Source organism: Arachis ipaensis, chromosome B08 (genome assembly GCF_000816755.2).
Source record: "Arachis ipaensis cultivar K30076 chromosome B08, Araip1.1, whole genome shotgun sequence".
NCBI lineage: Eukaryota > Viridiplantae > Streptophyta > Magnoliopsida > Fabales > Fabaceae > Arachis > Arachis ipaensis.
Genome location: NC_029792.2, coordinates 2,404,957 through 2,424,244, shown reverse-complemented (window position 1 = coordinate 2,424,244; position 19,288 = coordinate 2,404,957). Strand labels below are relative to the sequence as shown.

The window sequence follows — 19,288 nt, the reverse complement described above, 5'->3', positions numbered from 1 at the left end:
TTAGAAAAAAAAAAGTGATTTTTTTCATTTTTTTTTTTTTGAAAATTGGTAAACTATCATTTTGTCACCTAAAAGATTTAGGTCTACAAAATAATTATCTGGAAAATTGCACCTCATAACTCCAAATAAAACAAAAGTTCAACAAATTTCACCAACTATAATTGATTTAAAGTTCATTATGGATAACATGCAAAGTGTCTTGTAAAATATAACGTGCCTCAATGCTCATGTTCGTTAACGTTATCACCTAAAAAAGATCATGGTTAGTAAAAAGTAAAAACAGTAGAATTTTTACAATTTTGAGAGGGCCACAATTGCATTTTTTTTTAAAGAAAAAAAACTATTTTATCTGAATTAAAATCGAAAAAAAGTGATTTATCCTTAAAAGTCTTATTAATAACACAATTACAAATTATGTTCTTCAAATCACATCACTTCTTTGTTAATCTTTAATATGAGAAACTAATATCGATGATAGTCTAAACAGAGCAAAAGTATAGGTCTACAATTTATTCAAGATGTTAAATATATTTGTTTCTTATTTTTCTGAAAAATATTTGTTTCCTATTAAATATAGAAAGGGTTAAAATTCAACCAAATGATAGTTATTCTTTTAACAAAATGTTAGGAGACAAATATTTTTTACCAATATTTTAGACCAATATCTTATTTTTATAATATTAAAATTTAAAATTTAAAATTTAATATTTAAAACTTAATATTGAGCAAATATTGACAAAAAATAATAAATTTTATTACATATTGTTCTTTAATAATAATAGACCAAAATCATAGTTTCCGAACACAGTCATCACATGCTCTTGTTCATGTGTTGTTCAATCAAGCAATGCCTTGTGCAAGTTTAGAATCCAGACACACCATGGTTTGAACTTTGAACCAGGCCTACATAAATTCCATTATTATCATACAAAGCAATTCTGAAATTAACCAAAATGTCTATTTATACAAAAGCCGAAGAAGGAACTACATACATAACCAGATTTGCACTTCAGGAAATGCTGAGTACCTAATCATCTTTAAAGGGGGAAAAAAATTGCTCATCCATTATGTACAAGAGGCCAACATAAAAAACAATTGTCTCCATTCTCCTCCTCAAGCTTGCAATTAATAATCAAAGGAAGATTACGAAACACTAACTGACACCTATTATAACCTAAAGCACTCCAACAAAATCAGAAATCAAATTCCCCTGTCGCCTGCACAATAAATAAAGTAATTCATCATGACAATTTGAAAAACTCGAAAGGTAGGATGAATATAATATCGTTTCTTCCCCTTATATAATATTACACACCTTATTGAAGAGAATGTCCTTATCATTTATGTGCATGATGCCATCCTTTAATGTACATTTCCACCTGCTCTTGGTACGTGTCACCTATATTTTAGTAAGACTATTAGTCACAAAAGGATTCTGCAGCCCCAAACCATTGATTATGCAACTCTAGCACTGCATATATAAAGAACACAAAGTGGAGGAAGGTTGTCAGTTGTCACCTTGTCAAACTGGGCCAAAACAAGATGATGTGTATTTTGATCCTCTCCTTGGTCCAGATCATCCAAATCATCATCATCGTCATCATCATCATTCTCATTTAACGGTTCATCATCATCGTCGTTGTTGTCATCATCATTTCCTGCCTCATTTTCAGCTACAAGTGCAGGAGTGCTTGCCGGTACCTCTAATAAAAAGGTAGATCATCATCATCAATATTTGTGATTGTCATTACCACAAAAGAAATCTAAGAAATATAATTAATATTTCCGTGGTCTAGGTATACCAGGAGGAGCAGGCGTATTTGCAACGTTGTAGTCTTCATTGAACACTCCTCCATAATTATATATCTGCCACAGGATCAAACAAATCCAGTAAAACCGGTTGAATAACGAGACATGGTGATAAAAATGTCCAATGAAGCATATGGAGTTTTCAGATAATTGCCCATTCAACCAGGACCTTATCTTATTTCATGCCTCTAATAAATTGACATGTCTACATATTTCCTCAGAATTGCAATCAAACTACTCTTTTTAACAGCTAAGAACCAGGGAAAAGGGAGCTAATATTTTTCACACTAAAAAAAGTGAACACAGGCAGCCATGTAAAATGTGAGTACTTGAATGTATAATTATCCTTGCTACCTAGCACCAAACCAATCTGCTGCTGAGGAGATTATAAATGAGATTCCGTAAAAAAAAAATAATTAAAAGTGGCTATTAAAACCTCCTTTCAACATATATTATTGGTTAAATTGCAAGATGCCTCTCTTTACCAAAGACCAAAATTTCAAGGGGTCATATCCATTTTTGACACAAAAGAAAGAGAACAGAAAACTAGAATAAGTAAACATCTAAATACATAACTCAAATCATGACAGAAGAGAAGGGGAAAAGTGTGTCTACTCACGTTTGGAGTAGAAACCACATCATCATCAAAAGGAATTGGTCCATCAAGTTGAGGAATCCTACAAGCTGGCCACTCTCCATCGGCAAGCATGTTTTCTTTAGTAGTAGTATGATGTGCATTAATGGGGATTCCCCTTCCACATACCTGAAAAATTGACCGTTCAGATGCAACTCCATGAATAATAAATAGATAGAAATAGATATGTTGTGTACATGTACTACATAAAACCAAAAGAACAATACACAGGAGTAGAGTAGGAAGCTGACAATTGAAACATTATGATAAATCCATATGAGGCTTTGAGTAAATATTCATACTGCTGGTCATTTTGAGAAGGAAAATTTTGTATCTTAGCTAAGAAAGGGATTTGGACAGAGCCAGGAACCCAAGCACTAACCTGATATCTCTTCTCATGGTATTATGTTTATTGCATACATGATTTCATCCACAATAAAACATAGACCATTTTGGTTTCTGGTGAACTAATATAGTCTGCAACAATTTTTCTATTTTAATTGAAGGCCTTGATGTAAAATCCCAACCTTAGATAAGGCAAGCTTTAAAGATGAAAACAACACAAGTTTTGGTGGTAATAGAGTGACAGACAGGCAATCAACAAATTAACCGCTGTTTAATGTCTACCAACATGTAACCTTGATCCGTTCAGTTTAAGTCAAATCACAAATCAAGAAAATAACAATGGAAAGATTATTTATCTTTTATTTAAAAATGAAAAAAGAGCTGACAACTAGCCTACTTACACCATTAGTCAAGTCACAACAAAACTAATTGCAAATGACAGCATACATAAATAAATAATCAAATCATGCTGGCCAATAAGAAGAAAAACATGCCTCAATTTCAAGTACAGATGCAGAATCTCCAGCTCCATCCTGCTGAGGTAAATATCCACCAGCATTATATTGTGAAGGCAAATCATCACGTTTTCGCTTTCCTGTGGGTGCCCTGAAGAAGTCCTGCATGGTTTTTTCCAAGCATTAACAATATCTAAATGAGATTATCATATTTTAATCTTAAAGATCAGAATTAGCATTCTAGACAAAATCACACACAACATATATGATGGCTTCATCAAAAGAACTCTACCATTAGGGCTCACCAAATTTTAACAAAAAGGCACAAGCATTCTTCTGTAATACTTCACTATAATGCGTACCTGCGTCGAGGGTTTATTAGAAGTTCTTCTATTTGCATCCTCCCGCCCTTCCACATAAGCTACAATAATACACATGATCATTATTTTGCAAAGGAATCCAATTAAACACTGTCCTAAATTTAAATGGGACTAACCAACATTAACATCAAGTGAAGACCTCTGGTTCATCCAAGGAGAAGGAGGCTGCTGCTGCTGCAAGATTTAAGGACAATATCAATGTACCAATAATACTACTAACAACAAAATATTCATGTGCATCTAATAACAAGGTCTTGGCCAATGGCAATCCACTGGATCAACTGCATAAACAGAGAATAGTGATGGAGAAACTAAAACAATGGAAAGTTGAAAACACACATGGGGAAATTTTTTGGAAATTTTTTACATAATTAAATATGGAGTTGATAAGACAAAATATCCGTTACCATGTATGGACTTGGTAGTCCTCCTTTTAAATCAGTGTTTCCTCCTGTATCATTTCCAGAAGAAGAGTAGTCGCTAGGTCCAGTAGGTATGTTATACATAGAATTATCCGCAGTTCCTGGCAAAGGGGTTTGCATAGGAGTTTGCAGGGGTGTCTACACATTCAAAGAGAAGCCCATATTAAAAACCCGAAGTTGTTAACTCATGAAATCACATTAAAGGGATACCCTAGAAGTAAAAACTTATGATTATGGTATTGGTTAAAACTCACAGGTGGGAAAAGCATTTCAGCAGTAGGAGTTTCATACTCTTCATTCCCCTCATAAGGCACATTAAGATCATGAACCGGAGTAATTGGACCACCAGGGGTTGGCTTAGCTCCATTGGACCTCTCAATGGGACCAACAATAACACCAGCTTGCATCATCTTTGATTCCCACATCTAAATACATCATCAACATAACTCAATAACAAGAAATAATACGAAATCCATAAATAAAACTGAAACTCGAATAAATGATCGGATCCAAGCCCGAAATCAACCAGCTGAGCAACAAAACCTCTTGCATACTACATAAAATCATATTTCAAGAAAGTACGGATCCCAGTCATGCAATTACAGGAAAAAATTCAAATCAAAGCAGATATCAAGATTTCAGAATAAGGAACGGAGAGAAAAAAAATAGATGCAGAGAAGATGAGATTACAGCTTGGAGCTCCTTGAGAACTTCGTCGCCGGGGCCGCCATTGTTGACGAACTCGTCGCGAACCTTGACGATGACGTCCTCGATGACGTCGACATAGACCTGGCTGGTGGTTGCGGAGGCCGCCATGAGGGAAAATTCTGGAAGGTCGGGGTGTGCGTGTTATCGATCGCGTCTCCTCTCAAATTTGGTCCTCTTGGCCACCGATTCGAAGGAATTGGGAGCTGAGCGGAAGAAATCGAGAGGAGAAATGGAAAATTGAAAAATGGAAGGGTGTTGTAGGGTTTGGGATAGAGTTTTTGGAGTTGGAGCTGAGTGGAACGGAGAAGAGGGAAAGGGAGAAACAGAAGAAGGAGCAGAACAATGTCGATGGTATGAGACAGAAGAAAATGGAGAGAGAAAGAGAGAATGAAAGAGAAGAATATAAATAGGTTTGCATCTGATTTTTCAAACATCAATCCACGCGTCACATATATGCACCAACTTGCTCCTGCTTTATCTAGAAATTAGTTTTTCACCCTCATTTTTTTGTGTATTTCTACTTTTACCACCAATCAATCATAAATAACGAAAAAATTATACTATGTATAGATAAAAAATTAATCATTAATATAAAATATATATTAAATTATAAAATATATATTAAAAATAAGTTAAATAATATTTATATTTATATAAAAATATATAATAATTAATTTAGTGATTAATTTTTATTTTTATTAAATTATGTAAACTGCGAGAGGGATCTCACGGATTTTAAATATACATAAACTGCGGCAGGGGTCTCGCAGTTTAAGTTGAGGAGAAAAATAGTCAAAAATTGCGGTAGAGATCTCTCAGTTTCTATATAAAGTGGAAACGTACATAAACCGTGAAGGGGTCCAGCGATTTATGCTCTAATGTAAATACGCGAAAGGGAACAGTTTGAGCCACTTTGAAATTGTTAGAGAGAGAAAGGGATGATTTTTAGAGAGAGAGGAAGAGGAAAGGTTGGTGAGGAAGACCGACTTTTCTGGGGCCGGGACCATGGCGGACGAACGCAGTCTTTACCGGCTCAACGGCGTTGCGCACATAGCCGCCAGCATCAACGAAGAGGTAAGTTTGTTTTCTTTTATTTGTTGTTCATATAACATTAAATGTAATGTTTGGGTTTGGTAGTTAGAACACATAATTTAAAATTGGTCGGTCTAGAATTTTAAAATTACCATGTCAAATTTAGAAATAGGACCAAATGTAAGTTTTAAAATTCTAACTTTTAAATGTGTAAGTTTAAATTCAAGTATTATAGTTTTAGTTGTTAGGGTTTTAAGACTTAAGGATTAAATTTTGTACACTGAACCTAATGGTTGTATTTTGCATTCTTAAATTTTAAGATTATAAGTTTTGTAGTTTAGCTTTCTAAATTTAAGATTTAAATTGTGAAATTATAAATTTAGTATTTGTTTATTTTAATCTAAAGATTTGAGTATTATATTTAATCTTTAATAATTTGAATTTAAAATGATAAGTTTAGTATTTGTTTCGGGTGAAACTTGTTTAGTATCTATAGGTTAAAGTTGTTAGTAATGGAATTTAAACTGGTTTTGTTCATGTCTCTCACATGCTACAGCCAAGTAGGTATATTTATAGTGTCCGGAGGCAGCAGAACATGCCTCTGCATGACAGGATCATACCCTATTTGAAGAGGGCCGGTTTGTACCACCTGGCGAGGCTCAACACGAGGTGATTCTGGTTGGATGAGTCCTTCATCAGCGCATTCATTGAGCGGTGGCATTCTGAGACGCATACCTTTCACATGCTATTCAGGGAGTGCACCATCACGCTGCAAGATGTTGCATGCCAGCTCGAGTTGCCCGTGGATGGTTTACCTGTATCCGAGTGCCTTACAGATTTCGAGAAGTTAGTGGATGATGGCAGACCCACTTGGGAGTGGTTTGAGGAACTATTTGGCGAGCTTCCCCCGCCAAATAAGGTGAAGTAGTTTACGGTCCAATTCACCTGGTTCCATGAGAGATTTAGGGTACTGCCACAGGATGCTACTGAGGATCCTGTACTGATATATGCACGGGCTTATGTTGAGTTAAGAAATTAAATAACATAAATGATGATGACAAACATTAGATTATTGGGCTAATTACCCAATTAGTTTTTTATTATTTTGATTTAGTGATGCAGGCCAAAAATTCAATACACAACAGCAGCCCAAATTGGATAGAAAACAAAAACAAGGCTGGTGGGCTGATAATCCAAAGGAAGCCCAAAGGAAACAAAGCAAAGAAATCAACGGGCTGAATGAATAGATTCGATCCAAGCCCGACGACAAGCAATTCCCTCCCATTTGTTTTCACCAAAAGCAACGTTCACTTTTTCCCTCTTGGTCAGAAATCAGAGAAGTGAGAGAGAGCTTAGTTTCTAAGCTATTCATAGAAGAAGAAAGAAAGATAAGGTTAAGCAAGAAAGGTTGAGGTCTAATCAACCATATCAAACCAAATCAAGCTAAGGCAAAGGTCAAAGGTAACACATTTCTTATTGCATGCATATTGCTTTATTCTCCTCTTTCCAACTCTCTGCCAGTCCGAAATGGGATACATGGAAAAGATAATCTCGGTTCTACACTGCTGTGCATCTACGGTCATAAGTGTGTCTTGGGGACCAAGTAGTGTATCAATGGCCAAGATCTGGGTTTACCATTGAAAATATTTCTTTCTGGCTGTCATGAGGCTTTCGGTCAAGAAAGAAGGTCAGAACCAAAGTTCCTATTTTGAGGATTAACGGAAAAAAGTGAGATGATGAGTTGGTGAAGCACACAGCTCGAGAGTTGACCTAGGAGAGAGCAACTCGACAACATGCAAGGAGATACAAAAGAAGTTGGTTCACTATTCAGAAGCCAAGGAGAGATAACCAGTGTTCTTGAAGTTTATGTTCTAAGAAGAGCTCTCTAAAGAAGTTTATCTACTTGGACAGAGCTTCCTAGTCAAAGGAGTATTTTGGCATAATGAAGAACTGAATCAGAGGCTTGCAAATCTGGTTTATCATATAACAAAGAGGCTGTTGAAACATCAATCTCCTTCATATTTTACAGATTGTAATTTTCTTTTTAATGTTTATCTTTCTGTAATTTCTTGAGGTAAAAGGTTGAATGAGAGAGTCATTGAAAGAGTCTAAGAGTGGAAAAAGGCAGAGAGATACACATGAGTGAAAATCCTAGAGTTATTTCAGATTTCTTTAGGTTAAGTCTGTGTCTTGTATCTTGTACCTGTGAGGTACCCCTTTCTTAGTTGGGTTAGCACTAAGAGTGAAGAGTTATGTATTAGCATAATCAAGTCAAGTTAGGTTAGAACTTGAGTGTGAAAGAATTGTGTCAATCCTGTGGAATTGGTATATGTAATACTTTAACTATAGTGGAAATTCCACCACTGTTGTGGTGGAGACTGGACGTATGTTGCATTGCACAAGGCAACCGAACCATGATACATGATGGTGTCAGGTTTTCACTTCCCTACTCTGTTCTATTTTCTGATATTCATGAGACAAAATAAAATTGTCTCATAAATTTTTCGCTGCTGAGTTCAAACAGATTCAGATTGCAAGTTTGTTTTAAAAGGGTTATTTCAGTAACTTAAAAGAAGGTTATAGATTCAACCCCCTTTTCTCTAAGCCTTCTACAACCTTCAACTTACATTATGATGCTGCTATCCACTCAGTTATTCGGTGACAAGAGAAAACAAATAAAAGAAAACAAACTTACCTCTTCATTGATGCTGCCAGCTATGTGCGCAACGCCGTTGAACCGATAAAGACTGCGTTCATCCGCCATGGTCCCTGCCCCAGAAAAGTCAGTCTTCCTCACCAACCTTTCCTCTTCCCCTCTCTCTAAAAAATGTCCATTTCTCTCTCTAACAATTTCAAAGTGGCTCAAACAGAATAATCCGTGACTCCCCTTTCACGTATTTATACTAGAGCATAAACCGTTGACCCCCCTTCGTAGTTTATGCACATTTCCACTTTACACAGAAATCGCGAGACCCCTACCGCGGTTTTCGGTCATTTTCTTCCTCAACGTAAACCGCGAGACTCCTACCGCGGTTTATGTATATTTGAAATCCGTGGGACCCCTTTGGCGATTTACATAGTTTAATGAAAAATTGCATTTTCGTATGCAATTTACAAAAGTTGTATTTTGATAAATTTGAAGCCCAAATATTTTATTTTGTTAAAGTGTCCTAATAGAATGCATGACCTAACCAACTTGGGTTGGTCGAGTGGTCAGCTCACTCGTCCGCTTAAGCAAGTGTCGGGGGTTCGAATCCCGCCTTGTGCATGCAGCAACCCATTGGCCAGCAGCAGACCTTTAAATGGAGCTCAGATCCGCGACGGATTAGTTCTTGACCTGTTGGGTTGGGGGATACCGTGGAAAACCAAAAAATAAAAAAAAAAAGAATGCATGACCATATTATTAACAAGTCAAATTCAATTGCTTGATCCAGTATGTCTTTTATAATTTTCTTTCGGGTAAAGTATTAAATTTGTTACTAATGAGTAATAACTCAAATGACATAGTTTCTCCATACTTATTTAAGAGGTTGCGGGTTCAAATTTCTTTATATTTGGTAAAAAAAAAAAAAACATTAAATTAATAGTAATACAAGAATAAGTACAAATTCTAAACCAAACATAAAGGACTAATTTAATATTTTACCATTTTTTTCCTTTGCAAATTATTTCGGTAAAATGTGTATTTTAATCATATAATAATACTATAATAATAGACCTTCGAATATACTAACAATATATTAAAATTAAATTCTTATCATACAACTAAAATTTGCACATATTTTTAGCTTAATCTTGGACAATGTCAACTGGCCGAATTCTCTATTATCCACGTAGCTTGGCGTCCTCACCAGAATTTTGGTTCAAGATCAACACAACTGACTCGATTAGTAATTTGAGATCACCATAAAATTTTATTGAAATTTTTAGTGCAAATTTGGAAACTGAATTTTGGGATATCTTCTTTGAGTTTATAACTACACCCCAAAGAAGACATGACAATATATAGGTTGAAATTGTTTTGGACTTCTGTTAAAGCGATTTGAACAACTCTCATACAGCTTCCCTTCTTGTTGCAATCATTTAGTCGTTACTTGAGAAAAATTGAAACGTGTCATTTAATCATGTGTTTAGAAAAAGAAATGGTTGTACATCTGCATTAGCCAAATTTAATTACATTCAATCGTTCTTTTTGGTTATTTATGATTCTGGTGCTGTTTATTTGCAAATATATTGCTTTCTTTTCTTTTCAATAATAATAGTAAAAAAAAAAAAAACTTAGGCAATGCTACCGGCCTTATATAACTAGATACACACTTTTTTATAGTTGATACACAGAATTATCTTGAATTATTTTCTTGAATTAACTATGCATAATTATAACACAAATTAATTTTTTTATGGAGGCTACATTAATGTAGAACGCGGATATGGAGAGCAGGGGAGCTTTACCGGGCTGTGGTGTCAGGAAGACACTAATCAGACCGTGCGACTTGCTTAAGAGAACTCAGACCCTCCGATTTTCTCTTCCAAAAGCGGACCATCCGATTTGCTCTTTTCCAGGCCACGTGTCGTTGGCGTGGTGCTTCCCACAAACGGTGCCCCTTTAAGAGTCATTGCATGCGTACCCAGGGAATTCACTTTCCCTTTCTTCCCCACCCAGCATACAGAATTCCATCTTCTTCCTCCCTCAACGTTTTCAGCTTCATCTGTTTGAGGGGAAAAAAAGCTAAAATGTCAAAGAAATCGAAATCTAGAAATGTTGATCGTTCGGAACTTCACATTGTAAAATATCTCAACTATTCTGATTATGTAAGTTTTTTTGTTAAATCCCTTTTATATTTTTAGAATTATATTTTTTATTTTTAGAAATTTAATTATATTTATGGTTGTTAGGAGTTGAACTGAATAACATATTAAATTTAAAAATTTAGAAATATGTATTTAAATAATAGTTAGATAAGGGAGTTTAAATGTAATTAATTCTTGTTTAGAATTTTTTTTTTCGAATATGAATAGTTCAGTATTAAAAACGAGTTGTTTATAAATTTTTGTAATAATATTTGAAATTAGAGTTAAGTAGTTAACTGTTATGTTTAATTCTAAGAATTTATGGTTATATGTTTAAGTAATAGTTAAAAACATGTGTGTTTAAAAATAAGTAATTCTTGTGTTTAGACTTTTTTCCAATATAATAGATTAGTATTAAAAATGACTTGTTTATAATTTTTTATAATAATTTTAGAAATAATAATTAATTAGTTAACTATTATAATTAATTAAAAAAATTATAATTTTAGGATACTTTCGGTGTATATTTTTTTGGAACAATGTTGATAATTTTAAATAGTAAATTAGGATCTGTGTAGTATAATGTATTTGTATTTTTTGTAGTAATTACTTGTTTCTTATTAGCCTTTTAATGGACAAAAGTATGTTATTTTAGTTGAGGTTTTATTATTATTACATTGGAACATTATTAGTTAGATAGAAAGTGAAAGTATGTATTAGTGATTATTATCTGCAGTAAGTTAGACATAGGCTCTATGCACATTAATTAAAATTAGAGATGAAAATGTTATTACTTAGTAAATTGGATTCAATATAATTATATATTTTAATTAGATTTTTTAAAATTATGTATGATAGTTGTGTAATTTGAATCGTGCTTGTGCTATGTTTTTGTAGGGTTTACGGATGTTGACATGTGATCACCCTGTCCCTCCGGATCGGTACAATGAGAGAGTGAAGGAGCATTTACGATCAACTGGGTTTTACCATGTCACCCAGATTGGAGTAGTTCAATGTCAGAAAGTACTGGTAAATGCTTTAGTGGAAAGGTGGTACCCGGACACACATACCTTTCACCTTTCGGTTGGTGAATGTGCCGTGACACTGGAAGACGTGGCTATGATCTTTGGTCTTCCGACCGACTGCCTTCCAGTGACAGGGATGACTTTGAGTAGTTTTGAAGCCTTAGAGGCGAAGTGTCTGCACCAATTTGGGGTCGCACCGAGAAAGTCGGATTGTCGAGGAAGCGGCATAAAACTGACGTGGCTACAGAATTTAAAAGAACGGTTACATTTGACTGATGAGAACAGTATACAGGTGTACGTTAACTGCCACATCATGTTGTTGATCGGTACGATCTTGTTTGGAGACAAATCTGGGGCATCTGTCCACTGGAAGTTTCTGCCTCTGCTGAGTGATTTTGCTAGTATTGGACAATATAGTTGGGGATCAGCATGCCTAGCACACCTGTACAGGAGTTTATGCAGGGCATCACGTTTTGACTGTAAGGAAATCGATGGCCCGCTAAAACTTCTACTGTGTTGGGCATGAATGCGCCTACCATATCTAGCGCCGGTTCCTAGGGAACCTCATAGTTTTCCGTTTGCAAACAGGTTACATTATCTTACATTTACCTGGTATCTTCATGTTTAGAATCCAATTGTGTTAATGAGATGCGTTATATTAGGTGGCGTAACTGGGAGCGTGGAGACCGAGTCTATAGATATCTCAAGCTTGCTCATTTTAGGAAAGTCTTGGATGATCTTCAGGAAGGCCAGGTGTGTTTGCATTAACGTTCTATTTGGGTCAAATCTAGTGATTTAGTTATTTGGATTTTAATTATTTGTTTGCTTTATTGTTACCAGTTTTTGTGGGTTGCATATTCTGTCATAATTCCTACAGACATCTACATGCACTCGGTGATCTGGAGTGCAACGGTTCCGTTGGTATCTTTTGAGTGTATTGAATGGCATGCTACCGACAGGTTTAGACGACAGTTCGGTTTCGTTCAGGGAGTTCCTCATCAGGAACGGAATCTAGACCGGGCACACGGAGAAGTCTTAATTGGTCTTAAGAATCTGAACTGGGCCACAGCCACGAGTCATTCATTTTGGGTGATGCAGTGGACAAACAGGTATAATCACGTTCTTACTGAGGAACCCATGGCTCCGCAGCATCCATTAGATACTTATATGTACTGGTACCGTTCAAAGTATGGCGATCACTTGAACTTGTCAGATCTTGTGGTCCAAGAGGATGTTGAGGGTGACCAGATTATGGATGATGTAAATGAAGAGCAGGAGCCACAGTCACCGCTGCCTCCACCGCCATCTCCACCTCCACCTCCACCTCCACCGCCAGAAGAACAACGTCATTCCACAAGCCAATATGTACCTCAGACACAGTTTACTACGTCGTTCCCGATACATAAGTAGAATTGGGTTATGCCACAGTTTGACTCAAGGGACGAAGGTTCTTTTAGCCAGTTGCTTGGGTTCATGGCCTCAACATGGCCATTAGGCCGACTTCATGGTGGGTAGGCATTTGTTTGACGCGAGGTATCCATTTCTCACCTACTCAGGTGCTTCTGGAGGGTTTGTATCTGGTGATTCTAGTAGGAGTGACGGTAGTCGAGGAGTTCTGAATAGTCAAAACCCAAACCGTGTTTCGATGATTTTGATTGAAGAAAATGTTAAGACATTTGAGCATGAGACTGATGAGTACTTAGTGGATGAGCCAGATGACAAGGAAGACGAGGGGGATGAGAACGAGGACATGGAGGAGGAAGAAGATGAGGACATGGACCAAGATGAAGAATTCCGTAATGACGCAGGTTCAATATTGTTTTACTTCTTCAGTCAATTGATGTTATCATAGTATTGTATGGTTTGTTGGGTAGGAATGATTAAATTATACGCTTGTTTGGTCAATTGATGATATTATATTCATGTATGGTATGTTGGTTAATGTTGATCATACTATATACTTGCTTGGTCTGATTGCATTATATACAGGTGACAAAAATACTCCAGTTGAGACAGGCAAAGGCTACAATCTCAGGATTGATCCACCGCGTCGTAGCGCGAGTCGATACACACCGTCTGTGTTCAAAAAGGCCGCGAAGAAATGCAAGAACCTTGTGAACTTTGGAAAGTGGACAGCGAGGAAGTAGTTGTGGTGTAGTTAGTTTTCTCTATGTATCTGTTATCTTTCGTCAAGTATACTTTAACTACTTATGTATGACTAAACTTTCCTAAGTACTAACTAAGTATTGTATGTTTCAGTTGAATTTTCTAAATTTCATTAAACAATTATACGTATGATGACTTTGCATATGAATCTTTACTTGGATATAGATTACAATGATTCAATTATCATAAAGTACATTGACACAGGTTACAATGATTCAATTATCATAAGGTACATGTACATAAGGTTACAATGATTCAATTATCATAAAGTACATATACATAAGTTACATTTTTTTTAAATATCATATAAATCTACTGCACATTATGATCAGTACCTGGACCACCTCCCTGTCGGCATCTACTACGACTGTGTCCCTCAGCCTCACATTGCCTACATCGCCTCGGACGACGTAACATCCGTGTGTCCATCTCATTCAAGAAGCGCGTCATCCTGGGGCAACCTTTGGAAACGCGTCTCAGATACGGATTCGGTACGAATCAAGGACCATTGTAAGAAGGCCACGTAGTTGGATTCCCGAGTGGCCTAAACCTAGCCCGATAAACGCGTCTAACTTGGTCCATCTTAAAAACATCATGCACATACACCTGCCAATCTAGTCGTTGATTTGCACAACATGCAAACACATGCCGGCAAGGAATCCGGTCCACCTGGAACTCACCACAGTCACATCGTTGACGACGGAGGTCAACAGCATACTCCACTCCACTTGGCATCTCGCGTACTTCAAAGACCTCATTCTGCCTGTCGAAACAATTAACCTGAATGTTTCTTGATGCAAGTTGATTTGCATGAATTTTGGAGGTCACATACTCAGAAAAAACATGGCCAGCATTGATCCGAGCCTCCGCCTCATCTCTTTTCCGTGTGAACAACTCATTAAGTCTGTAGAATGTTACTTTCACAAGTGCAGTGATGGGGAGATTGCGTGCACCTTTCAAGACTGAGTTGATGCATTCCACTAGATTAGTCGTCATGTGACTCCATCGGTAACCACCATTGAATGTCAACGCATACTGTTCACGGGGTATACGGTCTAACCAGTTAGTGTACGCCTCGCCCCGCTCTCACAAACGCTGGTACCACACTTCATACTCGCGAACCATCCTCGAATATCTTGCACAATATCAGATACCAGACAAAAGATAAGGTTCACGAAGTTTATATTTATCGCAGGTATGTTAATAACGAACTTTGAAGAACTTAATGTTACCTATATTGACGACAAGCTTTTGAAGGTACAGTGCCTTGAATTTTCTAAGAAAGTTCGACTCTATATGCCTGATGCAAAACATGTGAAAAGTTCTAGGAGATGACCAAGCTCCGTTACTGCGTTCCACAGCTGCATTTATGGACTCATGTCGGTCCGATATAAGTCCGACACCATCCCGAGTCACAACATGTTGACACAGGTTACTAAGAAAAAAGTGCCACGCATTAGAAGTCTCTCCCTCGACAATAGCAAATGTAATCGGGACGATATTGTTGTTACCATCCTGGGAAACGGCCACTAACAAGCAACCCTTATACTTTCCGTATAAGTGAGTCCCGTCCACCTGTACAACTGGCTTACAATGTCTGAATGCTCTAATGCAGGGATAATAGCTCCAGAAGACTCGATGTAATACCCGGAAATCAGTTACCAAGTCATCCCCTTGATATGCAGGCATAGTCTCAAAATGTACGACAGCTGATGGCTCCTTATGACACATGGCCTCGAACCATATGGGCAACGCTTCGTACGATGCTTCCCAACCTTCAAATATTTTCTCAACTGACTTTTGCTTAGCCAACCAAGCTTTCCGATAACTGATGGTGTAGTTGAACTTCGACTGCACTTCAGCAATAACTGATTTTACCTTTAACGAGGGGTCAACCTTAATCAACGGCTTTATGGCTTTTGCAATTGTATTTGAATCCAGCTTCGAATGATCCTGAGAAATGGTTGTTCTGGTACAAGTGTGACTGTCGTTGTACCTCCTAATAACCCAACAGTACTTTCTGTTGATCATGCTAACTCTGATAAGCCAATCACACCCTGACCCGTACTGTGTACACTTCGCATAAAATGTCAACGGCTCCGACTCGTACACACGGTAGTCTACACTTCTTCGGAGGGTATACTCATTCATTGCCTTAATAATAGCTTCCCTAGAACTGAATTCCATCCCACGGCAAATTCACCATCTGCGACAAAAGGAACTTCTGCCAGGACGGTAGCCATACCATAAGTATTTAATAAACGATTGTGTAATGACCAAAATTAAAAGTAAATCAATACTGACAACATCAATAATGATATAAATAAGTTTTACATTACGTTATTATCTCAATCTCAATAAAATAAAAACACAAACACATTAATACATACTGTTAATTAATACAAATTATCTAAATAACTAAAAATAAATACTAATCGCCTAAATAACCAAAAATATATACTATAACAAATACTCATTAATAAACCCTAATTAACTAAATAACTAAATAAACACAAATTAACTAAATCACTAAAAATAAATAGTAATCGCCTAAATAACTAAAAACAAATACTATCACAATACTAATGAATTAACCCTAATTAACTAAATATCTAAATTAATACAAATTAACTAAATAACTAAAAATAAATACCAATACCCTAAATAACTTCATAAATACCATAATAAATACTTATTAATAAATTCTAATTAACTAAATAACTAAATAAATACAAACTAACTAAATAACTAAAAATAAATACCAATTGCCTAAATAATTTCATAAATACTATAATAAATACTATAATAAATACTTATTAATAAATCCTAATTAACTAAATAACTAAATAAGTACGATTTAACTAAATAACTAAAAATAAATACCAATTGCCTAAATAATTTCATAAATACTATAATAAATACTTATTAATAAATTCTAATTAATTAAATAACTAAATAAATACTAATTATTTTAAAATATTTTTATCTTAAACTTGACTAAATAAACTCTTTTACAAATAATAGATTGAGTACTTGCACTCATATAGTCTGGAAACTCTGGAGCATGCATAGTTTCCAAATCCAAAACTCGCATGAAAGATGGCTCCTCAAATGGCACCTCGTTCACGAGTGCATTTGCCACGTCTGTCACATTCGGAGCCACAGTGTCGTCACCTTACTCTTCATCTCCGTCTGGACCAACAACTTCGTAATTGCTTTCGAACTCTTCCTCACTATCACTATTATAGTCTTTCCGTAAAATATTTTGGTCGGCCTCAGATTGTTTGAATTCAATGTATAACTCGATGAACGAGATTTGAGCACGACTTTTAATATACATTGAAAACATCTCCTGCATGCTCGCCTCATCCGTTATATATTTGGTCTGAAATTGAATGAATCCACCAAATACTGGTACAGGATATCTGTATAAAATACATGATATTTTTCTTAACATCTCCGAATCTATCTTCTCACAAATCACGCCTTTAAACTCTTCGAACGAAATTGTGAAGGGAATAACAACATCTAACGGATCTTCACAAACAAATTTTACTCCTTCAGGCGTTTGCAACAAAATCTGACCAAAATAATACACTTTCAAAAGGACTCTATCATCCATTCCTTTCACTCACTTAAACAAAAACAGAAATTTCACCATCAACTTTTTTTTTCCAACCCAAGTAAACAGACACCAGACCCAGAGAAAGAAGAAGAGAAGTCGAACAAGATGAAGAAACTTGGATCTGGTCGGCTGTCTGCGGTTCGCACACCTTCACAAGTATATATATACACACACAACTCGGACCAACCGAGTTGTTTAACCTAATTCAAAAATACTATATAATAATGAAAACGGACCGTCCGATTTCATTTACTGTAAATTAAAAAAAATAGTCCTCATGCACAACTCGGACCCAGCGACTAGTAGAACCAAATTCGAAAAACAAATCAACGGAAAAAATGGACCATTCGATTTGATCACGAAGATATCGCACGGTCCGATTTTGTTTAAGTGAATTTCGTATCCTTCAAACAAAACGGACCCTCCAATTTGCATACAAAATTTTAAAAACAAAGAATTCAAAAAGTCCGATTTCTTCACACCAAATCTGACCAAAAAGCTGTCCACAAATTGGTATAGTATCCCATCTTCCATGACCCAGCACAACACCTTCACCTCTTTCATAATCAAAAAAATAAGTCTAATTATAAACGGTTAAAATATTTTTATCCATCAAACATTAAAAATGTATCCGATCCTTAATTATCTAAGATATGTCCTTCGCTTAATCTGAGAGAATAATTCGTTAACTAAAAGTTAACAAATGTTACTTTAAGATAATCCTTCGCAATGGTACAAGAGTTACAGATAACCATTGAACAAAATTTCAGTTTCCAGAATAATTGAATCTGATATCAAACCATATAATAATGTTCTATGATTCACGATCTTGAGTCATGCCATGGAAAACAAAGCCAAGTGAAGCGATCATGCTTTATAGATAAAACTTGAAAAACATATATAGGACTAAAAAGAAAGATTCAAATACAAAACGGTAGAGAAAATAAAACATAACCATACATTAAATAAAAGGTATGCTTAGTTGTCTTCGTGTGAAGTTGATAATTGAGAATCATTAGATAATAATTTAATCAAATATATCGAATCATTTAACGATTCTCAATTAACGACTTCACATAAAAACAACTGTACATGAGTTTTTGTCTTAAATTAAATCAGCTAGCACCAGATTCACCACCGTGGCCATGGCCATGGCCATTTCCATCACCACCACCACCGTCGGCGGCGGTCACTGCAACAGCATCTCCGTGAGAATCAGGAACCGCTGCTGCTTCTGTTTTTGAAGCTTGACCACCTTTGATGATGTTTCCCTTGTCAGCATCATCTTCCACCTCGTTTTCCTTATTCTTTGGCCCTCTGATGCAGAAACAAAAGCCATTGAACTTCATGGTTGACGACACAAGTAAGAAGCTAAGTGATGAAGGATTAAGGAGTATAAGGGAAACAGAAAAGAAATAAAGTAGACCACACTGCCAGCTTACATTTGCTGTTTAATTTTTTTTTTCTTTTATAGCAGAACGATCAAGGATGACTAATGAGAATGATTGATAGGTACTATAATTGTTTTAATTATTATTATTTTTATGTTTTTTGCTTTTCATGGTCGAAAAAGTCACCCGGACTAAACGGACATTGATTGAATTTTGCTCTCGAGTGAATATTTCATTCGATTCCTGACAATTACTTCGAAAGAACAACGAGGTCTCTAAGAAAAAAAACATCCAATTCAGCTTTTGATATTTTTTTTTGGAATTGATTAGTCCCTGTGTCAAAAAAATAACATTGATTTTTTTTTTACACAAAGGTCGCGTTGTCCTTTCGAAGTAATTATCAGGAATCGGGTTGAATTTTTTTTATCAAGAGTCTCGTTATCTTTCGAAGTAATTGTCAGGACTGTTTTGAATTTTTCTCTAACAAATAAAGGCATTCATAGGT

General features: G+C 35.9%; 2 protein-coding genes across 3 annotated transcripts in view; both read right to left on the bottom strand.

Moving 5' to 3' along the window:
* Positions 1 to 5,163, bottom strand: part of LOC107612607 (transcription initiation factor IIA subunit 1) — a 9,872-nt gene extending 4,709 nt beyond the window's left edge. Inside the window, exons 1-11 of one of the 2 annotated variants that reach the window (XM_016314298.2) lie at positions 4,736 to 5,162; positions 4,300 to 4,470; positions 4,031 to 4,183; positions 3,740 to 3,797; positions 3,606 to 3,664; positions 3,283 to 3,405; positions 2,429 to 2,572; positions 1,803 to 1,866; positions 1,519 to 1,703; positions 1,316 to 1,399; positions 882 to 1,217 (exon numbers count right to left, since the gene is read on the bottom strand). In XM_016314298.2, coding sequence (XP_016169784.1) covers positions 1,194 to 1,217; positions 1,316 to 1,399; positions 1,519 to 1,703; positions 1,803 to 1,866; positions 2,429 to 2,572; positions 3,283 to 3,405; positions 3,606 to 3,664; positions 3,740 to 3,797; positions 4,031 to 4,183; positions 4,300 to 4,470; positions 4,736 to 4,861 — 1,191 coding nt within the window. In that variant the 5' untranslated portion in view covers positions 4,862 to 5,162 and the 3' untranslated portion in view covers positions 882 to 1,193. Of the gene's footprint in view, positions 1 to 881; positions 1,218 to 1,315; positions 1,400 to 1,518; positions 1,704 to 1,802; positions 1,867 to 2,428; positions 2,573 to 3,282; positions 3,406 to 3,605; positions 3,665 to 3,739; positions 3,798 to 4,030; positions 4,184 to 4,299; positions 4,471 to 4,735 lie in introns of those variants that run through there. The other variant, XM_016314299.2, reaches the window with a different exon arrangement.
* On the bottom strand, positions 14,968 to 15,954 carry LOC107610261. Its single transcript, XM_016312332.1, has one exon. It carries the CDS (start codon positions 15,952 to 15,954, stop codon positions 14,968 to 14,970), a length of 987 nt encoding a protein of 328 aa, XP_016167818.1.

Coding starts and splice junctions, on each gene's coding strand:
- LOC107610261 (XM_016312332.1), bottom strand. CDS start 15,954: ATGGAATTCAGTTCTAGGGAAGCTATTATTAAGGCAATGAATGAGTAT.